The sequence below is a fragment of the Daktulosphaira vitifoliae genome, unplaced genomic scaffold (assembly GCF_025091365.1).
Source record: "Daktulosphaira vitifoliae isolate Bord-2020 unplaced genomic scaffold, ASM2509136v1 Scaffold_2, whole genome shotgun sequence".
Lineage (NCBI taxonomy): Eukaryota > Metazoa > Arthropoda > Insecta > Hemiptera > Phylloxeridae > Daktulosphaira > Daktulosphaira vitifoliae.
The window spans coordinates 40730260-40753834 of record NW_026099573.1 but is presented as its reverse complement, the minus strand read 5'-3'; the positions used below and the strand labels follow the sequence as shown (position 1 = coordinate 40753834).

Sequence of the window (23575 nt, the reverse complement as noted above, 5' to 3'; positions counted from 1 at the left end):
TGACACTGTTAATAGATAAATTATTAAATATATTTTATTTAAAAAAAAAATAATAATAAATTATTCATAGTTATTAAATAATTATTTAAAATAAAAATGTATAGATTAATAAAAAAAAAATAATAATAGAAATAACAAAAACTTTAAGAAAGCTAAAAATTTATTAAAAAATTATTAGTTAATTTATTATTCATCGGAATTTTTTTTGTTATACATACTTTATGGAATATTTATCTTTTGTATATTATTTTAAATAAATTAAAACGATGTATAGTATTACTGGATTATATTTAAGATAAAAAATTTCCATGTCCAGCTCCACCAACATTAAATCCAATACTTCCACCAAAATGGCCTGAGCCATGAGATCCTGAGAAATGGGGTCTATGTTGTCCATTTATTTGAGCTTCGCCTTGGTTGTGACTAGAACCGATACCAATCCCACTTCCAAAACCAAACCCTCCTCCTCCTTGATTACTTCCAATTCCGTTGCCACTTCCAAAACCAATACCACTACCTGATGACCCGCTATTACCTCCTCCAATTCCACCACCACTTTCAAAACCAACTTCAAATTCTTCCCCACTGCCATAATTTTCCTGTTCTTCTTCACCAAATCCACTATTATTAGATCCTAAACCATTTCCGAAACCACTGCCAATTGCACCAGTTCCACCTCCAAACCCCGAACCACTGCCTGATACAGTGCCACTATTTCCAAAACCAGTACCTGAGCCGAATCCTTCACCATTAAATCCAGAACCACTGCCAAATCCAGTACCTGAACCGAATCCTCCAGAATTAGTTCCAGATCCACTGCCAAATCCGGCACCTGAACCAATTCCTCCGCCATTTGATACAGCGCCACCATTTCCAAATCCAGCTCCTGAGCCAAATCCTCCAGAATTAGATCCCGAACCACTGCCAAATCCAGCGCCTGAGCCAAATCCCCCAGCATTTGTTCCAGAACCACTGCTAAATCCAGTGCCTGAGCCAAATCCTCCAGAATTAGTTCCAGATCCACTGCCAAATCCGGCACCTGAACCAATTCCTCCGCCATTTGATACAGCGCCACCATTTCCAAATCCAGCTCCTGAGCCAAATCCTCCAGAATTAGATCCCGAACCGCTGCCAAATCCAGCGCCTGAGCCAAATCCCCCAGCATTTGTTCCAGAACCACTGCTAAATCCAGTGCCTGAGCCAAATCCTCCAGAATTAGTTCCAGATCCACTGCCAAATCCGGCACCTGAACCAATTCCTCCGCCATTTGATACAGCGCCACCATTTCCAAATCCAGCTCCTGAGCCAAATCCTCCAGAATTAGATCCCGAACCACTGCCAAATCCAGCACCTGAACCGAATCCTCCGCCATTTGATACAGAGCCACCATTTCCAAATCCAGCTCCTGAGCCAAATCCTCCAGAATTAGATCCAGAACCACTGCCAAATCCAGCTCCTGAGCCAAATCCCCCAGAATTAGATCCAGAACCACTGCCAAATCCAGTGCCTGAGCCAAATCCACCACCACTCGATTCAACGAAATTATTTGATCCAAAACCTGAACCTGTTGCTTCAAATTCATTACCAGTTGAAGCACTTCCAAATCCATGACCATGTCCAAATCCTCCTGAAAATCCACCTCCAATACCTGAACCTGAACCTTGGCTAAAACTAGAAGTTTGAGGACGATGATGGGCGGCACCCATTATTGCTAAATTTTTAAATGGTACATCATCTTCAATATTTTCCTCGGCTATAGGTTTTAAATCAAGATGGTGAAATATTTCAGCACCAAAAATATGTTGAATTTTCACGCATGTTAAAAGAACCAATATCTGTTAAACACAATCAAATAATTTTTAATTACTTATTAATATAAAAAAAATATATTGCCTATGAGATCTCTTTTTATAATCTGAATTGTTAAATTTCAAAATAAAACAGGAAATGATAATTTTTCTTTTTTAGATGTACATCTCCAATTCACATTTTTCTTTTCGTAAATAATATAGGTCTATTTATTAATAATAGTTTCAAAAAAATTAAATCTAATTTTGTTAAAAAAATAATAATAAAACTTATGTTATTTCTCTAATTGTAAAAGATTAAATGAATTTTTTACGAGGCTAATTGAAAAGTAATGTAAGAAAAAATATTGTAATTTAAACTAAATAAAAGATCTATAAGCTTACCAAAAATATGCTAGATGCCATGGTTGAAAGTTATTAGTAGAATGTTATTGATTTTTCATCAAATTGATGTTTATATACTGTGACTTACTCGTTATGGGGGACAAGTGAATCCCTACTTATATCAGCATAGTATTATCGAATCTACCCTAATAATAAACATAACTAACTCATTGTTATATTAAAGGACCAATGAAAAGAGTGGCCATCAAAATATAATGCAATTACTAAAAATTATTTTTGAGCTTCCTGTTACGAAATTTCAATAAAAAATCAAACTTAACAATAGATGGGTTTTAGTATAGATATAATTTATTATTTACGAGATAATTATATCTCGTAAGTAATTTTTTCAAATAAGATATATGTTTATTATGTTAATATTCAATTATTTGTTTTAAAGTGTATTTTCTTTAACTGATAATATTTTATTTCACTTTTTTTTTAACAATTGTGATTAAATGTTTTATGTATTCATTTTTGAAGAGCACCTTTTAAATAAATTAAAATTATGTAATTAAGTTTATTAAAAATGTGTACTCAGCATACTATTGAATATAAATCATATTTTTCTATGAAAGCCAAGCATTTCTATGTTAGCAAATTTTTTTACAAAAGTATCAATAAACAATCTCCAGGACATCGAGGATAAATAAATATTTTTCCTGAGGGTATAGGTCAAATCTAATGACCTTAATGGACATTATTTTCTTATAAAATACATTGAAACTCTACATTGTTTAACATTTTATATTGTCAAATGCAAAATATATTCACGGACATTATAATAAAACAACAACACAGATACCAATAATACAATAATAGATTTATTCTCTTCAGTAACTTACAAACAAATATATTATAAAATCATTTTACAACACATAAAAATAAAATAAGTACCAATAATATTAAAAACTCCTAATTGTATTTGCGAATTTAGGAGGACAAAAAGAACTATTGCCTCGGGAAAAAAAGCTCAAAAGACAAATCTTAAAAGTAATTTACCTTTTCAACTTTTATACGAAATTAAAAAGTATTAATGTTTCCATTATGTGTACATGTCACCATATTTTTTTGTCTTAAAATACCAAACATTTTATTATTTGGCTAAAAATTATTAAAGTTCATTATATCGTAAATATAATATTAAATTCCATTTTTAGTACAATAGGTTACGGGGTCTATTTTTTACATAGAACACACAAAACTGACATTTGAAACCATCTGGTATCAAACTGGATTACACTTTAAATATCATTAATTCTATTCAAAAGTGGCTTAAGTCGAATTTTCACCAAATTTTTTTTTTTACAAAAATTGGTAGTATAATTTATTTTGTATTTTGGTAACATAATTCTCAAACTAGTATACTTAATAATTGACAAAATAAATTTGATATTTTACATAACTTGTTTTAACTTTTCAAAGAACTCTCCTGAAAGGTTAATATATCGGCTATAATTAATATAATATAATATAATTGATGTGATTGATTGACTGACTATGCCTCTGTTATATTTTTGAAAGTATACAATATAATAAAAAAATTTCTTTACATAATACCTTATGTACTACAATTTTCAACAAAATATTTGAGCTCTCTTCCCTCTTACATCTTTAAAATAGTATTCAACTAAGTTTTTTTAATTAAAAATGTAGGTTTAACTAGCTTAAAAATAAATTAGACCAGTCTATAATAACGTTTGAGCCAGTATTTTTAAAAATATTAGCTCGTTTATACTAGGGTGGGAGGAATAGTGCGATTTATAAATATCTAAGGATAAAAATAAACAGACACACGCTACACCTCCATTCATTATAATAAAGTGTTATTGACTTTCAAAGTACTGGTTTAAAAGTTATTATCGATTTTCTTAATTAAATCATTTTCTTATTTTGAAGCTAGTTGTAAATATATTTACATATTTTGATATCGCCCAAATCGAATTAAAAACAAAATCTAAGTATTAATCTAATGTAAAAAATACATCAGCCTAATAAAATTTTTGTTTTTCCATGAATCCATAGTACTTGTTAAAAAAAAATAAGCTTTTTTACACGACTCTGAAAGGTTGCTCAAGAATTTTTATTCCTTTTTAAATAACATGGAAAACATAATTTTTTTTGTAAGATTTTTAAAAGTGAATATTCACTTCATCAATTAAAATCTAAACAAATATTGTTAGATTATGATTCTCAAGAATGAATAATAAACGTCGGAAATGATATTTAGAATATATCGAATAAATTGCATACATCACTTATCTACAATTAGAATTACAATTTCTATGAATAATGGTCTACTTATCTCAAAGTTCTTTTCAACTAATCAATTAACTTGTTAAGTAAGCTCATCTTCCGAATAATTTTAATTTTGACATACTAGTTTTACTACAGAATAGATAATATTTGATTTATTCAGTGGTTTACCAATAATAATAATAAAAAGGAAGAAAATTTTAATTTTTATGTATCATTTACTCATTGTCAGTACTCTTGTAGTTTAATAAAAGGAAACATTTATTTAAAGATTATAGCGCCAACTTATCTTCAATATTTAAAAAAAAATAATTTAACCACTCAATACACTTAAATATATATAATGTTGCATACTGTAACTCCGTGATAATTTAATGAAGATTAAAAAAAAAATTGTTTTATTTTATACGAACAATCTGTATGCTAGAATTTGATTGGGGTATAAAACCCATCATAATATAGTAAAAACGTCAAAAATACATATTTCACTTTATAACTTGAATATTATATATAATAATTATGACAAGTAATAGTCATATATCGTATGAATATTAAATTTAAAAGTAAAAATAAAATTAAAAAAAAATATTTTTTTTAACTATAACTTAAAGAAACTGTTTTTTTTTTAAACATTTTTAATATTTTTAAAAATAAATAAATAAATAATTTTTAATTTTAATACATTCTTTTAAAAAACATTATCACCTTATAATAAAAATTATCATAAAAATCACTTTTCTGAATTAAAAAAATGAAAAATTGGTTACCGGTAAAGTAGACTTGTTACTTTGTTATTTTTTTATTCATCATAAATAAATGTTTAAAAAATTAAAAACATTTTAAATTTATTTGTTTTAATAATATTAAAACCCAATTTTTAATTTAATTGAAAATATAAAATTGTCATTAAAAATAATTTAATATAAAATACACGAGGTAAAATTAAACCTCTTTAAATATTTGAGAAATATTTTTAAAAATTAAAAACAAAATAATAATATTTTTATAATAGAGTTATATATATGAAGAAATAGTATAGGTGTCTCATGGAAGTTATTAAATATAATATCAATTTATATCTAAATAGGAAACAATATATCAAATAATTAAAAATTTTCCATTATACATTTAATGATTTAAGTTGGAATCTCAAAATTTAATATAAATATATTATTATAAAAATCACAATGTTATTAGACATTGATTTTCAAACTAGTATATTTGTTTATAACAAAAACATTGGTCAAAATTGACAATTTAGAGTTTATCCGTAAGAAGTGGCTGCGCCGTTACCGGCGCCGCTACCAACGCCAAGTCCAGTACCAGTGCCACCAGATCCACTACCGGAACCAAATCCAGAACCGCTACCAGAACCAAATCCAGAACCACTTCCGGCACCAAAGCCTGAACCTCCACCAACACCAAATCCTGCTCCACCATTGTTGATTTGACCAACATTTCCGTGAAAGTGTCCAAAGAATGGATGAGGTTTGTGAAGTCCAAAGTGGCCATTTCCACCATGTCCATGACCATGCCCAAATCCATATCCATGACCGTGGCCATGTCCACTACCAAATCCATTAGCAAAACTTCCTGACGATCCACCGGTTCCCGAACCACTTCCAAAACCAGATCCTACTCCAAAACCGCTACCTTGTCCACCACCGTAACCATTTCCTTGTCCAGCTCCAAATCCACTACCCGATCCCGAACTTCCTTGTCCGTATCCACTGCCAGAACCGTAATTGCCACTTATGGGCAGTACAAAATTGGAACCTGAACCATAACCAGACCCAAATCCATTACCGCTGCCACTGCCGGAACCGAATCCGCTACCACTTCCAGTGCCAAATCCATTTCCAGAACCAACACCCAAAGCTGATGCACTGCTACCACTACCAGAACCAAAACCGAAACCTCCACCAAAATGATGATGGTGAGGCAAATGGTGCGCACCAAAAATAAATGTTTTGGAAGCATCATCAGAAGTCGATTTAGTAAGATCTGTTTCTGGTTTATCTTCAGGTTGCTCTATTGGCACACCTATCGTCGAACGGCCAATAAAACAAATTGTGCATATCAACAACTAAAATAAATTTTAAAAAATTAAATACAAGTAAAATAATATGAAAACAATTTTTACACCAAAACAGTAAATTATAACAAATAAAAACACATCAATCTTCTTTACCAACATAAAATTAAACTAAAGTAATTTCTAATTTAAAAAAAATGATTATATTTATTATCCTCAGAAGAATTAAAATTTTTAAATAATATTTATGTGACATAGATATATAAATACAACACGCCATTAAATACGACAAATATATTATATTAAGATAGATAATTTCATCATTTAACAAATTGAAATTAAAATATGTCTTATTTAAATTTTTTGTCGAAAAATAAAATCTACAGGAACTAGTAAACTTACCACACATGATTGGATTACAGCCATGATTGATGTATTGCTGTGACTGAATGTGCTTCCAACAGATCTTAGTTTCTTTTTATAGTACACATAATGGGGAAGCCCGACCTCCTACTTGCAAACCTACTTGAAATCCTACCCCAGACGTACCTTAATTGCTCGCATAATAATTTCTTATCGCCTATTTCATGTTAATACAATACATAATTAATAGAAAACAGCGTATAAACTGTTAGCTATATATATTTTTATTAAATTAATATTATATTTAAAAATATTAACATTATAATTAATTAGAAATATAGAATGATATATATTTTTTAAGATTTGTTTTATAATTTTCATTACATTTAAAAATTATATTTTGTATTAATCATAGTTATAGAGATTTAATCTGTTAAGGTGAGTGTGTGAATTTTCAATCACATGAACATTAAGTTACTGAATTGTAAAATCGTTGAATTAAATATAATAGTAAAAAATATAACCAAGAGAAGAATTTCAACGTAGTAAGTTACTAAAAATCATAGTATTTTAAAACTTCTCGATCTATGATTGTGAATAAAACATGTTATATTATTTTGATTTAAAATCATTCAAATTTTTAGTGTTTAATTAAATAAAATTAAAACTATATTAAAAATATTATTAATTTAAAAACTAAAAATATTAAAAAATATTTCATTTTTTCAAATTTTGAGATGCATACTGTTACAGTATAAGCTACGATATATTTCTGTATTTAATTTTTTTAACTAATTCCTTTTACATACAATAACTTTATAAAATGCTTTTTTTTAAAGTTACATTTAAAATTTATATTAGCCGGCTCTTTGGAAAATCATAAATGCACTTATAATTATTATTAATCAAACTAAAAACGTTTTATTGAACTTTTTCAATGTACATATTTTTTCGCGTATAATAAAATCATTTAACAAATCTTAATTATTTATTAGCTAAGTATACATAGATAAAGCTAATGAATAATAACAAACGAAAAAAAAATCTGTATTTGAAAAAATGTTTAAATTAAAAGATAGTTTTGATTTTTCTCGATGGAGGTTCTCACATAGGTGAGGAAAGTTGCGAGTAATTGTGGGCATACTTTATCGATCCGTCGAGAAGGGCGGAAGGACAAGACCTCTATCACCGTGTTGTATTTTCCCATCTCCCTTACATGATTCACATTGTTTGTATTTGGACCAAAATTTTTATTTTTCCTAAAATCATGTCGCATGACCGGAAAATGTTTAAATCAATAGTAAGAAACAGAACTGATTCAAAATAAATACTATTAAATCAACTCATACCAATTTCAAAACAGTAAGTATTCTTATGTATTTTAAAACAAATATATACATCAAAAATGTTAAAACATCACCTAATATCAACACATCCAATCATATAAACAATAAATTTAAAAAATAACAACTTTTACTAAGTATTTTTCATTTTATTTTATTTTTTTTTATAGTTTAATATTTTCCAATTCTAATTTATATGTGTGTTTAATGAGATGTATTATTTTACATAATTTGAAACCTGATATTGTTAAATTAAATATTATTAAGATTTTTTACTAATTTGATGTTGTCAAACTTAGCTTTGTTAAATCACAATATAATTAATAATTCATAATTAATCACAAAAAAATATCACAACAATTTATAAATGTAGAAAATTTGTCATATTTAAGTATCACATTTCCCTCATTTACAATATATTCACCAAATCAGTTGCTGATAACAACTAATCAAAATTATTTAATCAATAAACAAATTTTATGTGAAGACTTTTGTTTGAGCAAAAAATTTGTTAGATTTATATGATTATTTTTCAAATGAATAATTATAATACGTATTATATATAAATAAAAATATATAAATTAAAATATACAATATTAATTATTTTTATTTATTTATTCATAAATAATTAGGTCATTGTCACAAAAAAAGTTTGAAAATATTGATTAATCATACATCTCATGAACAAATTTGTAAAAAACAAAACAGCTAGATTTTCTTAACTTCTTAATTTTTTTTTTTAAGTACCAATAATATAAAGTACTAAAAAAATATTATCATGAACTGTAGTCATTAATTATTTGTATTGTACAGATAATGTCATTTTACTTTTAGTATACCACTTTTATAACTCTGTACTACTCATTACAATTTCTAGTTATAACAATAGTATTAATTTATATAAATTTTCGTCATCAATGCGTTAAAATACGACGGAAACAGTTATTGTATAACATATATCTTCTTACATAAAAAAATAATTTTCAATTATCTCTTCATGTGAGATTCATTTTTTAACCCCTGTCAAAATAATCATATTTAAGTGATTTTCACAAAATACACCTAATTTTAATTACTGCAACTTGTCGATTATACAATGATTTATGAGTTTTGTTTTATGCACTGCAATCCAGTAGTGATTTAGGTTGCGCAGTGTGAGAGTTTCTTGTTACTTTTTTCATTGTCGTCATTTTTCTCTACCTGCAATGACGACTAGGCCCTACAGTGATACTTGTCCATGATCATCTTTTCATTGAACTACACATCTTCCATACAATAACCTATTGAGCTATTAGATACCTCAGCCCGGGTGTCCCAGCTACTTTTGCATAACCCTAAACCACTGCTGTTGCACCAACAACTGCCACGTCTATTATCATCGGTTAACACTTCATATTGTAAACTGCCACATGGGCTATATGTCCACGTTTGTTTCACATTTAAACAAATAAAGTAATAGTCAAACAATAAGCCAAAAATATACTTTCTTTTGTTCCTTCAATATCACTTTCATTATGTCTGTAAGGTTCCTTTTAAAACTATTCAACGATACACATAACTGCTCCAAGCAATCCAAGATCCGTCACCATTCATTCAGTCGCAAATTTTTCTATGACATAATTTTCTTCATTGTAATTTAATTTTTCTGACAAATTGTTATAATTATACATTTTTGTCCCATTAACTTAAACGAAGAAAAAAAATAGCATTATTATTTTCTTACTGTAGGACTAACGGAGCCCTTTGCAGTACATGAGATTTTTTTGTTCCTTAGATTAAACCTTTAGAAATTATCCCTGGTTATGACATCCAAACTTTTAGAATTGCTAATCCCCAAGGTATATATATTTAATATCGATTGTGTTGTTTGTACACAATAGCTAAGTGCAATAGAAAATATTAATTTAATGCATTATGTTAGCATAGTTGATTTAATTAGACTTGCATTCAAAACCATTGAGTTGAGTAATTCTGGTGGCCCAATTTTATTTTATTCACTCAGATTTTCTTTGTTATGTTATTGACGCCGGTTGATATTCAGTTATTAAGTTAATGTCCTATAGAATGTTTACAATTGATAACCTCATGATAACTAATACATTCGATTTCACTATACTTTTAGTATAATTGAGAATTATCTTTTCAATGAAACTATACCCTCTAAAAATGTAATATATTTTACCTTTAATAAATATTTAATCTTTTAAAGCACTATTTGATAAAAAATTATGGTAGGTCTAATTGATTTTTTTCTCTTGACAAAACATATTTTAATATTATAATTTATTATTATAAATCACGTTATTCAAATCGTCATATCAAATTATAACTCACTATTAAAAGTGTTCCGTGCACTCAAATTAGCAATAATATAACAAAAACAATTATTTCAGAAATTATTTTTAAACAATTTTTGAAAAATTCTCTTTATACAGACTTTATTTTATTTTAAATATTTACAGATATATTCATACCTTCTGAGTTGTGCTAACGTTTCGAACTTATCGCAGAATTCATCTTCTGAGCGATAGTTACACGTCGAAGGTTGTAGATATACATAAATATATTTGTAAATAATTCTAAATAATACAACTATCCATGAAAGTTTTAACACATTCAGATTTTACATTATTTCACAACAATTACATTTGATTTGGTTTTATTTTTAATTAAGCTATATTGTGTATATAAATGCAAATTAAGAATATAAATTCTTGATTTTATAAGTAAAATTCTATTTGATTAAAAAAAAAGTGTATATTGTATCATATAATTTAGACTATACTGTTCTAATGATTTTTTAGATGGATAAAATTCCACCACAGTACAATTTGTTCACTTCAGACGAACCCTGGTTATCAGATAACATGGGTAATACTAATGACGATAGTTCTTCCGGTTCAAATGAAGGGTACTCTACTTTTACGACGCCAGTCTCGCCAGTCGAAGGCAAAATGTAATTATTTCATCAAGGCTTTTTTATTACCATTTTGTCGCTCAATAAATAAAATTCTATTACATGGTTTATCACGAACAAGACCATCCACAAAGACCTTTGAATTCCTACAGTCACTCAACTAGCTAAATCTCTTTATCTCTTTTTTCACTGCAAATTAAAATACTATGCCAACCCACTAGTAAAACAACTCCCTTCACTAACCTTATCCTAAAGCCCTTCCAGAAGATTAAAACACTATCATACTCAGAAAACTTGAAAAAAAAAACAAACTCAATAAATTAAGATGTTAGGTGACACCACTAGGTGTTTCCCCAATTATGTTATGTGTGTAATTTTTAAATAAAATGTTTATAATAATTACTTATTTTAAAACTGTGTATAGGTTGTAATTTTTCTTAATAAAACAAAACAAAAACAAATGTATAGTTATATATTTCCTACTTAAAATTTAAAAAGTATTTTATCATTTACAAAATTATAGAGCAAAAATTGCAAGTCTATTAAAAAATCTAATAGCTATTTAACATTGACTTTCTAAATTGTTCGCTTTTAAAAATACGCTTTCTTTGTGCAACTACCTTTTCTAAATAATATCCTCAATTTTAATCATTTTTTTAGAAATAGTTATAACATTACTATTTAATATTATAGTTTCAACGTTGCCAAGTTAATGGACAGACTAAGCGAACAAATACTTCGAGATAGAAACAATCCGGAAAGTTACGCATTGCCGTCATCATCGAGTATGAGTTTTACTGGTAAGTGGTTATTAATTTAAATAATGATCTTTCCCTTTTTTAAAAAACTTATTTGAACCGCCATCTTACAAAATAATTCTTTTATCATGAATCACTTAATTAATCAAAAATAATATTGACGATTTTTTTTTTTGTTTCTTTTAATAATATATTTTTTTAAATTTATTAATCATGAAATATTTGTTTATAATTATCCCTTATAAGGGTGTCAACTTTATTTTTTCAAATGGCAACATTCATATTAAACTAGTTTATTTATTAGATTATGGTCTAATAGACAAAGTGAAATTTCAACAGTTATTAACATTTTATATTTAGCGAAAAGAGGAGTGAGGCCGAAAAATATCTAGAAAAATTTCTAATATTATTATAATATTTGAAAATTTGAATTATTTATTATATAATAAATAATTCAAAAAAAATTCAAGAAAAATGACTTGATTTTTCTAATAACTTAATAATTTCTGAAATTCTGTTTCAAAAATTGTTATGACCAATCATTTTTTCAATTAGATCAATATCTAATAAATAAACTAGTTAATTATGCATGATGTCATTTGAAAACAAAAAGTTTACACTCTTATAAGGTAGAAGAAATGAATATAAAAATTACTTCATGATTGAAAAATTGATAAATTGATAAGTTACTAAAAGAAAATAAATATATATATATATATATATATATATCAATAATAATTTTAATTTCCATTAAACAAGTGGTCCATTATAAAACAATCACTCTGTATACATTCTAACAGATATAGATAGCTTGCATCCCCTCTCGGCACATTCTCGATTTCTAACGACGGAAATGCCAGCCGAACTGCAGTCGAATAACTCATTAAAAAAACGGTCGTGGTTCTTTCTAGCTTGCTTCAAATGTCTTGACTTTATAATCGAACCTCAGAGTAAGTTGCTCAAGTAAAAATGTGTAAAATTTTACAAGTTCTTACATGATAACCTTCATGATCATTTAAAGGTTTTTGTTATATCACCTGGCTTAGTTTGGTGACGATGTCATATTTATACAACTGTTGGGTCATACCATTACGCATCACTTTTCCTTATCAAACCCAAAAAAACTTATGGAACTGGATGATGTTAGATTATTGTTCTGATGTGATAAACTTACTGGATACGTTTTTCATAAAGCCCAGAGTAATGTATTTGAAAGATGGCTTTTGGGTCCGAGATTTGAAACTGATCGAAGCCAACTACTTGGATAAACTCCAATCAAAAGTAAAATTGAATAAATTTAATTTTACGTTATTTTAGAGATTTATACAATCGATGGTTATTAGTGATTCATTTATAGCAATGGATATTTTTTGTCCATAAATTAACAAAAATAATTTAAATCCGAAAACTATTTCATAAAAAATAACCCCAAAACTTTAACATAGTAAATCGAAATAATTACATGCGCAGAGTCTCAAATTTAACTGACGTTTTTTGATAACTTTTGATCCAACTATCATTACAATGATTTTTTTTTAATATTCATTGCCTCTTAGAGACTATGTTTTATGTATATTTTTTATTATTTATCTAAATTAAGAAAAAATAAAATTTAATTTTTTTCAAAAATTCCAAATTGCCATTTTTTTACATTCTTACAAACAAATTTGATGGATCAATAACAATTTTAGGCAAGTACTCATTGAATTACAAGCATTTACTGAATTTTGTGTACTCCACCTACGTTCCACACTTTAGTTGTCAATTAGATATGAGAAACTCCGTGTATAAATGCAATTAAAATAAAATCCTAATCAAAATTCAAAAAGATGGTGTACTTTTATTTAAAATGACACGATTTATGATAAAAGTTTTACGATAAAAAAAATAAAACAAGCAATATTTCATTTTTCACATAGTTAGACAATTAAACAATTTAAAAAATATTAATATTAAATACATTTTTAAAAAAATATCTTTTGCTGAAATTGAAAATAAATTAACTGGGATAAATAATATTATTGTTTTAGTTGGACATCCTTTCTCTTATACCAACAGACGTATCTTGTCTGACGCCATGGCTTAGTTCTGATATGTTACCGTTAATGCGTTTGAACAGGATTGTTAAGGTTTATAAAAAATTAATGCTTCACACCTAAACATCTCTTAATTTTTTTTTTTTTATTTGATAGATTCAAACGTTTTGGGAGTTTTTCGATCACTTTGACAGCGTTTTATCTTCTCCTTATGTTGTTCGAGTGACCAGAACGTTAACTTATATGGTCTACTTGGTTCATCTTAACGCTTGCGCATATTATTATGTATCCGTCACCGAAGGACTGGCATCAAATAGTTGGGTATTCAATGGGCAGGGTAACGCGTAAATATACATAAATTATATTGTCAAAACATTAATAGATTTTGAACTTAAGGAAAATAAACTAAATGTTTTTATTTAAAATTCATTAGGTATATCAGGTGTTTCTTTTTTGCCACCAAAACGGCCACGTCCATCGGCAAAAATCCTCACCCGGAAAACGAAGCCGAATATTTGTTCATGACTGCCAGTTGGCTAATGGGTGTTTTCGTATTTGCCATACTAATCGGACAGGTTTGTCACAACTAAATTTTAATTTAGACTCTATTTAAAACTAAAACACATATTGAGAACTTTTCTACTTAAAACATACCTATTTAATAGGAATTTTTTCAAAATTTTTTAATGTGTAAGAATTTTTTATTCTAAATTCTATCTTTTTAAAGGATAATTAAAATAGATCTCTTAATCTTTCTCATAATATAAAATTGACCGTATTATTTGACGAGGTTCACATGTAGTTAATTTTTTACAGATTAGGGATATAATTGCTACAGCAACGAGATCTCAAACTGAATACAGAAAACTCCAAGATGAAACTTTAGAGTATTTAAGAAAGCTGAACATACCACCTCGTATACGAGAACGTGTAGAACAATGGTTTTCTTTTACTTGGGAACAACAAAGAACTCTGGGTGAAATATACTTTTGTTCTAAACATTTCTTTATTTTATACTCATCAATTATTTTACACAGATTGATTAATTTATCGTTGATTACTTCTGAAATAATATTAATTTAGAGATATTTTTTTTGCCTTGAATAGTATTTATTTCTCATTTTTGGGCGGTTAAATATTTTTTTACCCTTATCACCCTAAAGGGTACCAACTTTAATTTTTAAATATATATTATATATTATTATAAATGTTAATAATTCCTGAAATACCGGTACAAAAGTTGTTATTGACCAATCATTTTCTTAGTTGGATCATTTTCAATATATATGTTGCAATTTAAAAAATAGAGTTGGTGTCCTTATAATGAATAAGAAACTAACCAAAAGAGTATTTAACTACTTATAAATCAAAGTATAAGTCAAAGTATGTACATTTTTAATATTATTATTTTAAGAAAAATTTAGTGGTCGACAGTAAATAATTCACTTCTTATTTGTAAACACAGCCATAAATATTTTAAGCTTCAATTAAGAGAATAAATGCTTTATTGAGAATGTATTCGATAATTTCCATAAATTTATTTGTCTTGTAGATGAAAACCGAATTTTGGACTCGTTACCACATAAAATGAAAACTGACGTAGCTATTAACGTGCACATGAAAACGCTAAACAAAGTGCAACTATTCAAAGATTGCGACCAGGCATTGTTGCGCGAACTGGTACTGAAGCTCAGACCGATTCTGTACCTACCGGGAGATTACATTTGCCGCAAGGTTAGAAAAAATACATGATATTTTGAATTGTTAGACAATGACAAAAAACATTTATAACGTTGTAGGGTGAAGTAGGCAAAGAAATGTATATAGTGAAGACCGGACAAGTACAAGTGGTTGGAGGTGATAACGATGAAGTTTTGGCTACACTCACAGAAGGTTCAGTTTTTGGAGAAATTAGTCTTTTAAGCCTTTGTGGAACTAACCGCAGGACTGCGGACGTCAGGTAAAATAAAAGAAAAATCGGACATTATCTTAAGAAAATGTAATAATTCAATAAGAACAAAAATACTTTTTAGATCTCATGGGTTCTCAAATATTTTTGTGTTGAGTAAAGAAGACTTAAATGAGGCCATAAAGTTTTATCCAAATGCTCAGGCAATCTTAAAACAAAAAGCAAGGCAAGTAAAATAATATTTCTGCAAAAAGAAAATTACGTACATGCTCATACAGAACAGCTTCATAAATAATTTTACGAGTAAAATATATTTATCTACTCCTTCATAACAGTTATTGCAGGATCACGTTTTTATAAGTTTTTTTTATAAAATAATAAAAAATTGAAGCCCGTTTTAAAGTCTAAAATAGCGACCCAAAACGTAACATGAAGATATTAGAGAAGATTGAACTTTGTAAAATTCTAATAATTCTAAAAAAATGTTCTCAGAGTATATTATATGTTACATATTATTAATAATAATTATATGGTTATATATTATTACATAATATGACCAATGACACTTTTTTTTTATTTTAATAATTTAGAGAATTGATTCAACAGAATGCTGCTCGGGAACACCGAATAGTACCCAATGATCTGTTGGATAACATACGTGGAAATAGCGCGGAGAATTTGATGAAAGTAATTTAGAAATAGAATTTTTTATTACTTATAACTGTTATGAAAATATTAAATATTATTTTTCTAATAAACGTGAATGGTTCTGTGTGCCTGACAATTGTTTTTATTAATTTAACCCCTTCAAATTGTATGTTAAACACTTAATATTTTTACTATGACGAAACTAATCAATCATCTTCTCCCAGCGAATACTTTTAGTATAATTCTAAATTACGCCTCCTCTACTTTAGGAGACTTTCGTACCAGAAATTCATGAGGCATCATGCAAAGTTAACATAATTAATATTCTAGGCCGTCGTTTTTAACAAATAACAAAGTTCAACAACGATAATTATTGTTGGGATCATCGTCTAGACGTTTTGAAATGTCAAGTGGCTCATCAGGAGCCAGGACGACACGCAACTATACCGCGTTGAATTAATTGTATTGCAGCAACGGCAGTTGGCATCATAGTGACCCTTAGTCCAGCACACAAAGCTCACCGATGTACAAATTTCAAACATTATTTTCATTTGATAACATTCATACTTAGGTGGATAACGGCCACCTTAAATTTACACAATGTGTATGTACACAATAAACAGAATTTGAAATAAGTTCTCTGTTATTATAGCTTATTAATTGGTTATAGTTGATAAAATATAAATTCTAAATTAAATTAAATCAATTAAATTTAGTAGATTTTTTAAAAGTTTGATTTGAATTGAAAGATTACAACTTTTTACACCACTAATGAGCACTAAGTTTTTTATTATTCATTAGTTTATTGAATATTTTAGTATAAAAACATAAATTTTTAAATTCATTGAAATATTAGTATAAAAATACAAAATGTAACAATAAAAATAAAAACTATTACAACACTATTTCTAAAACAATTTATATTTTAAAATATGGAATTATACACATGTAAATGTAAATAAATAAATAAAATAAAAAAATCAAGTTTTTCTCTCCTTCACCTTTTTTTTTTCTGCAAAAAACTGAAAAACATCAAGTTTTAATTGAATTAAACAAAATACAGTATAGTACATAAGGAAGTTTCCCCAAAAAATTATGCAAGTTTATTTACTAAAAATTTTACTTTTCAATGGAATTTGAAGAAAACTAAAAAATATTTCTGACAACGCTTCTCACTTTGACTTAACTAGGAAAAGTCTCTGGTGGCAAGTTTTTTTTATAATATTTGTTTATATACAACCAAGAGTTTGTTTTTAAGAAAGAAACTACTTACTCTACCTATCACTATCTTTCTACCTAATGACTATGTGAAGATAAACTTTTTTGAAGAATACGACTATTACCTTATTTAACTGAGAGAAAGCAGCTCCAAAAGTAGTGTGTATCTGTAAAGAAGATTGAAGCCATTTAGGAAGTGCATTACAAACATTTTCTTTTTTATAGCGATGATCTAAAAGTAAAACGGCAGCATAATCTTGTTGATGACGCACAGAGCGACCAATTGATTGATTAACAGCTTTCATACAAAGATTTTCATAATACTGTTGACCACTTCCTTTACTCTAAAAAGCCATTTTTTTTATTAAATTAATAAATGATCTTTTAAAAAAAAATTTCATAAAAGAGAAATTTTAATCAAAACATTAATTTTAACAGAGGCTTTTAATTTATACACTGAATTTTTAATTTTAAACATAAAATGAAAATTATTTTACCATATGAGTATCTAAATAATTCATTTTTTCTTGTAATTCAGCTGATTTGATATTAGGATATGGAAGACCAACAACAATAACACATCTACCTAAATCATCACTGAAATTCAGACCTTCACTCAATTTACCACCTAAAGTTAAAAATTCCCATTATTACAACAGATCTTATGATTTAATTAAGCTGAAACAGAATCAAACCTATAACACTAAATAATAATGCCCCAGTTAATTTAGAATCGGAAGATGACATTGCTTTTTTTATAGATAGTGAATAATTTTTTAATACATCGTCAACCTGATTAGTTGATTTTGGTTCTCTGAATACCTAAAAATGATGTTTTTTACTAAAATATGTTTGTATAAAAATATTTTATAAACTTACTTTTTTTTTCTCTGAAATTCTATTTATGATTTTATTTTTCTCTAAATGTTGATAAACTAATTTCTCATAGTCATATGAAGGAAAAAAACAAACAATGCCAGCAGGTACTGTTCGACAGACATTCTCAAGTACAGAGCCTATTTCATTTAACTGCAAAAGTAAAGAAGAACTTAAAATTACATTAATATAATATAGAGCAAGTTTAAACCAATTGATTAAATAAAATACTAATAAACACATTTAGATATAAATATAAAATTTTTTTTAATGTTTAAATAAGTAACATACTATTTTAGCACTAGATCTTTCTTGGTAAGAGAAATCCAATAATTTTCCAGATGGTCCTGAGCATACAATTAATGGTAAAATATGATCAGAAGGTACCACATGACCACAATTAAACTGTAGTATTCTATCACAATCATCATTTTTAAAATTAAAAAGTTGATCTTTGAATTCAGAAATAGGTTCCATTGTACCACCCGAAACAATTACTGATCTAATATTATATTAACAAAAAATTTTTTTTTGAAATACCCAACACTTAAAACATCATCTATTATTACATACCTAGCTTTTTCAACAATTTCTTTAAAATGAACAGCTGGATTCAAAAGTAAAAATTTTAAAGATCCTTTACCAACAAATGCTTGCCTTGAACAGACAATACGACCATCTTCACAGTGATTAGTTAATGACTCAATAAATGTCATAACTGGTGTAAGAGGGTTATTACTTATCAATTCTAATGGCTTTGATTCATTTTGCTCGTTTTCATCTAGATAATGGTTAAATTGAACATTATTTGGCAAAATAAAAAATTAAATTTTAATTAAACAAACCTTCTTTAGGTTTTCCTTTATTATTTTTTTTAGATTCTATATCTTTTAAGAAAGCTTGTAAATTGCTTAATTTTGGTTTTTTTTCTTGTAAATTTACTGATGGCATATATTTTTCAGAAAAGCCTCTAATCTATATGTTAAGACATAATAGATTTTACTTAAATAATTAATTTAATAACAAAAAATTATTACTTTTTGACCTATTTTGCTTTTTTTAAAAAAATCAACTAAAACAAACATATTTAAGTGATCAATTTCTGCTTGATGAACAAAATCTTCTAATGAATAAACCTTAGAATCTACACCTTTGCGGCTCGCTTCAACATGACTAATACCTGGAGTACCACCTAAACATATGATTATCATAAATATATACATAACAACAAATATTTTTAAGATAAGTATCTTAAAATCTCTCATCTCCAAAAGGTTAATATTGCATACTATCTATTTAAATTAAGACATGAAAATTCTATAAAGAATATATTACCTAGCATAATAATCAATTTTCCAATAACATAAATTAGTTGATTTAAATTAAGTAAATTACTAGCACTGAATCTTAGCTCATATTTATCCTTGTATTGGATTAACTGACTGTAGCTATGGGTCAACTGAAATTATAAAATTTTTAATTTTAATGCACAAAAAGCTTCATGGGTGAACTTATAATTACAAAATTTAACATTGTAACTATAAAATTGCCTTTTTTAACATAAATAAACTAAGTTTTAAATTGTACTTGTTGGCCATTAATTTGGGAACTATGAATATGACCAATTGTATCTAATAAATTATGAGCTTCATCGATAATAAATATATTGCCTTCTAATTTTATTCCACTGGCTTCTCTTGTACTTTTATGGAATAAAGTATTATAAGGCAAAACTATAATCTAAAAAGTAAAATCAAAGAAAAAAAATTATGTAATCATGTTACTCAGTTACCTAAACTGATTAATTAATGATACAATCAATAAAATTAATTATGTCAAAAATTAAGTATTTAAATTATTTATTTACCTGTGAATATTTAACAGATTCTCTACTAGCATAATATGGACAAACCGTTAATTCCTCTCCTCTATTTACTAATTGTTCCATGTCTCTTATTTCTATTACTACTTCTTCAGCTAAAGACTTTATTTTTTCTTTATCATTATAAGGACATTTGCAAATTGCTTCTGATTTTTTTTTTTTTAGTACAGGGCCATTAGGTGATATTTTTGTTGATTTTTGACTAATTTTTGATTTCCCCATTTCCAAACATCTATATGCCAAAATAACTTTATATATCATTAATTGAAGCAATGATATGGAAAGGTACAAAGTCCAAAATAAAATAAATTTTATTTTGTGGAAATGTAGTCAATACATATCCTTGTATTTTGATTAAAATAATAAATCAAAATTTCTCTATAAAATAAAAATTATGTTAAACAAAAAGATGCTTCCCATAAGTCAGATTTTATATAAATGGTTTTTTTCTTCTCTAAAATTTAGTTTTTGAGACTTAGTACCATTTTCATGTTAGCGCTAGCTAATATTTTAAAATTAAAAAAACAATTAATAATCAACTAAAACTTTTCTAAATTTATACCGTTCATTCATCAAAGTAATGTTATTTAATTTTTTTACAGTTTTATTTATACAATAGTTTTGTCGTGATGCTAGTGATACAACTCGCGTAGATCCATATGGACTCTTTTTCATTTCAGTAATAAACTGAGATAATTGTGAATGAGTTCGACTACAGAAATAAATCTAAAAAAAAATATTTTTTAATTCTTTAACATCTTTATCTTTCATTACCATTTACAATAATTAACTATTCATTAGTAATATTATTAGTTTAAATTATCATTAAAATATTTTATTAAAAGTATATTTAATAAATAAGAAAACCTTGGTTCTAAAAAGCAAGTATTTTGACAACATAAACATCTATAGAAATATCATTTATCCTTATATAAAATTCTAATTCTTATTAAAGGAATAACAATTTTGATCACACTGCCAAGTATTAAATATTTTGTACAGTACTTCATTCAAATTTTTTCTTAGATTTGCTTATTAAGATTCATAGAAATATGCATTATTGTGGCTCATAAATTTGTAGATATCCCACATAAATACCTTAACTCCTTCATACTCTAATTTTTCATCAGGTACTTCGTCTACAATATCAGATTCACAAAATTTATCATATTCTTCAAGTAAAAAATCAGAATCTTCATCAATTAAAATTTGATCATTTTCATATTTTTCACTATCTATGTCAATTTTCTTACTTAGAATATTCTTTTCGGTATATTTAGTTTTACTTTTTTTTAGTTCCTGTTTCTATAGTTTAAATTTTTACATTAAGTGCTATAATAAAATCATGAAATTATTATTTTTTAAAAGGTCAACTTACTTCTTTCAATTCTTCTATATTATTGTTATATTCTTCTAATGATTTAAGTACCAGGCTAATTTCATAAATTTTCTGATTTTTTTCTGCTAATTTAGCTTGTCCAGTTATCCAATCATCATCTTCATCATCATCATTTTCACCACTATCTTCTTTTTTCTTTTCTAGAGATAATAATGTACTTCTAAGTTGTCTTAATTCTCTTTGTTCATTATCAAACAACCAGCGTACAGCACCACATATAATACTCAAAGTTTTACCCTAAATTATTAATGATAATTATGACATTTTAAATTAATAGTATTTATAATAAATCATAATATTATCCATCATGTTAACTTACAGTACCAGTTGGACTTTCAAAAATACCAAGCTTTTTATTTTCGATTGCTTTATATAGATTTGTCATGAAATCATGTTGAATTTTATATGGTTTGAATGGAAATGAAAAATCTGATGGAGGATCAAGTTTTTCTTCAATAATGATATCTTTAAAGTATACCAGTTTTGCCATGATTACAACTGAAATAAAAAAACTTGTGTGAAGTGTAGAGATCTAAATAATTATAATAATTGATGACAATGTTGACCAAAATTGTTTGAAAAAATATTTGGAAAAATAATATACTTTAAAGGAACCTTCCCCCTCATCTAAAATATTTTTATATCACACTTCAATTTCCTTGCATTTTGGGGATTTAGCCCTCCAAGCTCCCAAAACATTAAGCATTAGTTATCTACATTGTATTCTATATTTTTTTTAACATTTTATTTTTATTTTTTTAAGTTTTCAGTGAAATAGAATAAACCAACTACTATTTTCATAAAGCTTGATTTTTTTTACATTATTTTTATAATCAATTCTAATAATTGTTTAAAAATAATATAAAAAACAATATGATTTTGCTATAAAATTAATGATAATATCTAAATATTTTTTTTAATTAAAATTATTTGAAACATTCATATTAGCACTACTGAAGTAGTGACCAAAGATAAAAATCATACAATTATACAAAAAATAAAATTTTAAAAATAAGATGCAACAAATTTTTTAAATTTTATGTAACAGTTTAAATATAATTTTAAATAAGTAACTTAAAGTATAAGCAAGTAATTTTTACTTTTAAAGTGAAATAAAAAATAATTGTAGATTTAATATACAATTTAATATGTAATTACTTTTAAATGTTCACATACCTAGTTTAAAATTTTTAAACTAAAAAATATAATGCAATTTCAACATTTAAAAAAAAAGTAGCGATATATTTTTTAACAAAGAACTAATACCATTGAAATAGATTTCTAATAAAAAAGTAACCATATATTATTAATAATTAATCATACAGTTATTTAACTTTTATATAATATGTATGCATGTTCAGCGATCAATTAATGAGACCCAAATAAATTATTATCTATGGAGACAATTGGTAATTTTTGATTACATTAATAATTTATTGTTTTTTAAGAAAATAATATTGGCGCCAATTTTGCATCTCGCTTAACATTATAATAATAGCACAGATAAGATAAAACTTATCTGTAGTACAACCACAAATGACGACTATAGATAGGACTTATAAGATATTATAGTTAAGTCTTATCTATAGTCGTGCCACAAACTAAGAGAAAATGATTAAAGTCTTCAGCGATTTTGAAAATTTGATTGAGTTACTGCCATCTATGGATTTGCTCACGCATAATAATTAATAAAAATATTATCTTAACCTATATTAACATACAATTTCCCTCCAAATTTAACAT

The 23575-nt window shown here is 26.6% G+C and overlaps 4 protein-coding genes across 24 annotated transcripts; 1 reads left to right on the top strand and 3 right to left on the bottom strand.

Moving 5' to 3' along the window:
* Positions 1-141: 141 nt before the first annotated feature.
* On the bottom strand, positions 142-2326 carry LOC126898592 (uncharacterized). 17 transcript variants are annotated; one of them, XM_050672815.1, is made up of 5 exons: positions 2193-2326; positions 1352-1835; positions 1196-1246; positions 1040-1093; positions 142-937 (listed from the first exon to the last, which is right to left on the bottom strand). In XM_050672815.1, the coding sequence occupies exons 1-5, from the start codon at positions 2211-2213 to the stop codon at positions 291-293; spliced, it is 1257 nt and encodes a 418-aa protein (XP_050528772.1). In that variant the 5' UTR covers positions 2214-2326; the 3' UTR covers positions 142-290. The 17 variants fall into 17 exon arrangements, with proteins under 17 accessions (XP_050528772.1, XP_050528773.1, XP_050528776.1 ...); XM_050672810.1 differs by having other exon boundaries at positions 159-730; positions 782-937; positions 1196-1835; XM_050672819.1 differs by lacking the exon at positions 1040-1093 and having other exon boundaries at positions 145-937.
* A 3322-nt stretch (positions 2327-5648) lies between these two features.
* Positions 5649-7014, bottom strand: LOC126898996 (uncharacterized). The gene is made up of 2 exons (XM_050673451.1): positions 6886-7014; positions 5649-6534 (listed from the first exon to the last, which is right to left on the bottom strand). Exons 1-2 carry the CDS (start codon positions 6907-6909, stop codon positions 5713-5715), a joined length of 846 nt encoding a protein of 281 aa, XP_050529408.1. The 5' UTR covers positions 6910-7014; the 3' UTR covers positions 5649-5712.
* A 996-nt stretch (positions 7015-8010) lies between these two features.
* Positions 8011-16593, top strand: LOC126897381 (cyclic nucleotide-gated cation channel beta-3). Of its 2 annotated transcripts, XM_050670924.1 has the most exons (14): positions 8011-8208; positions 10652-10733; positions 10994-11145; positions 11800-11906; positions 12665-12814; positions 12886-13145; positions 13895-13993; positions 14057-14244; positions 14334-14475; positions 14717-14876; positions 15453-15634; positions 15700-15860; positions 15934-16035; positions 16400-16593. In XM_050670924.1, the coding sequence occupies exons 3-14, from the start codon at positions 10994-10996 to the stop codon at positions 16503-16505; spliced, it is 1809 nt and encodes a 602-aa protein (XP_050526881.1). In that variant the 5' UTR covers positions 8011-8208; positions 10652-10733; the 3' UTR covers positions 16506-16593. The 2 variants fall into 2 exon arrangements, with proteins under 2 accessions (XP_050526881.1, XP_050526880.1); XM_050670923.1 differs by lacking the exon at positions 10652-10733 and having other exon boundaries at positions 8012-8208.
* Positions 16594-17360: 767 nt separating this feature from the next.
* Positions 17361-23346, bottom strand: LOC126897380 (putative ATP-dependent RNA helicase DDX11-like protein 8). Of its 4 annotated transcripts, none has more exons than XM_050670920.1 (17): positions 22991-23345; positions 22152-22330; positions 21812-22069; positions 21532-21738; positions 20996-21159; positions 20419-20665; positions 20139-20291; positions 19887-20010; positions 19589-19743; positions 19397-19526; positions 19125-19332; positions 18843-19053; positions 18555-18704; positions 18371-18497; positions 18173-18303; positions 17801-18019; positions 17361-17479 (listed from the first exon to the last, which is right to left on the bottom strand). In XM_050670920.1, the coding sequence occupies exons 2-17, from the start codon at positions 22320-22322 to the stop codon at positions 17438-17440; spliced, it is 2697 nt and encodes an 898-aa protein (XP_050526877.1). In that variant the 5' UTR covers positions 22323-22330; positions 22991-23345; the 3' UTR covers positions 17361-17437. The 4 variants fall into 4 exon arrangements, with proteins under 4 accessions (XP_050526877.1, XP_050526876.1, XP_050526878.1 ...); XM_050670919.1 differs by having other exon boundaries at positions 23009-23345; XM_050670921.1 differs by having other exon boundaries at positions 23156-23345.
* Between the last annotated feature and the right edge of the window lie 229 nt (positions 23347-23575).

Coding starts and splice junctions, on each gene's coding strand:
- LOC126897380 (XM_050670920.1), bottom strand. CDS start 22,322: ATGGCAAAACTGGTATACTTTAAAGATATCATTATTGAAGAAAAACTT. Junction 19,527..19,588: donor AAAGCAAAATAGGTCAAAAA/GTAATAATTTTT, acceptor CTTAACATATAG/ATTAGAGGCTTTTCTGAAAA. Junction 18,304..18,370: donor ATTATTATTTAGTGTTATAG/GTTTGATTCTGT, acceptor TTTTAACTTTAG/GTGGTAAATTGAGTGAAGGT.
- LOC126898996 (XM_050673451.1), bottom strand. CDS start 6,909: ATGGCTGTAATCCAATCATGTGTG. Junction 6,535..6,885: donor CTGTAATCCAATCATGTGTG/GTAAGTTTACTA, acceptor AATTTATTTTAG/TTGTTGATATGCACAATTTG.
- LOC126897381 (XM_050670924.1), top strand. CDS start 10,994: ATGGATAAAATTCCACCACAGTACAATTTGTTCACTTCAGACGAACCC. Junction 12,815..12,885: donor CTTTATAATCGAACCTCAGA/GTAAGTTGCTCA, acceptor GATCATTTAAAG/GTTTTTGTTATATCACCTGG. Junction 15,635..15,699: donor GAGATTACATTTGCCGCAAG/GTTAGAAAAAAT, acceptor ATAACGTTGTAG/GGTGAAGTAGGCAAAGAAAT.
- LOC126898592 (XM_050672807.1), bottom strand. CDS start 2,213: ATGGCATCTAGCATATTTTTG. Junction 1,145..1,246: donor TGGCGGAGGAATTGGTTCAG/GTGCCGGATTTG, acceptor GATTTGGCTCAG/GCGCTGGATTTGGCAGCGGT. Junction 938..1,039: donor TGGCGGAGGAATTGGTTCAG/GTGCCGGATTTG, acceptor GATTTGGCTCAG/GCGCTGGATTTGGCAGTGGT.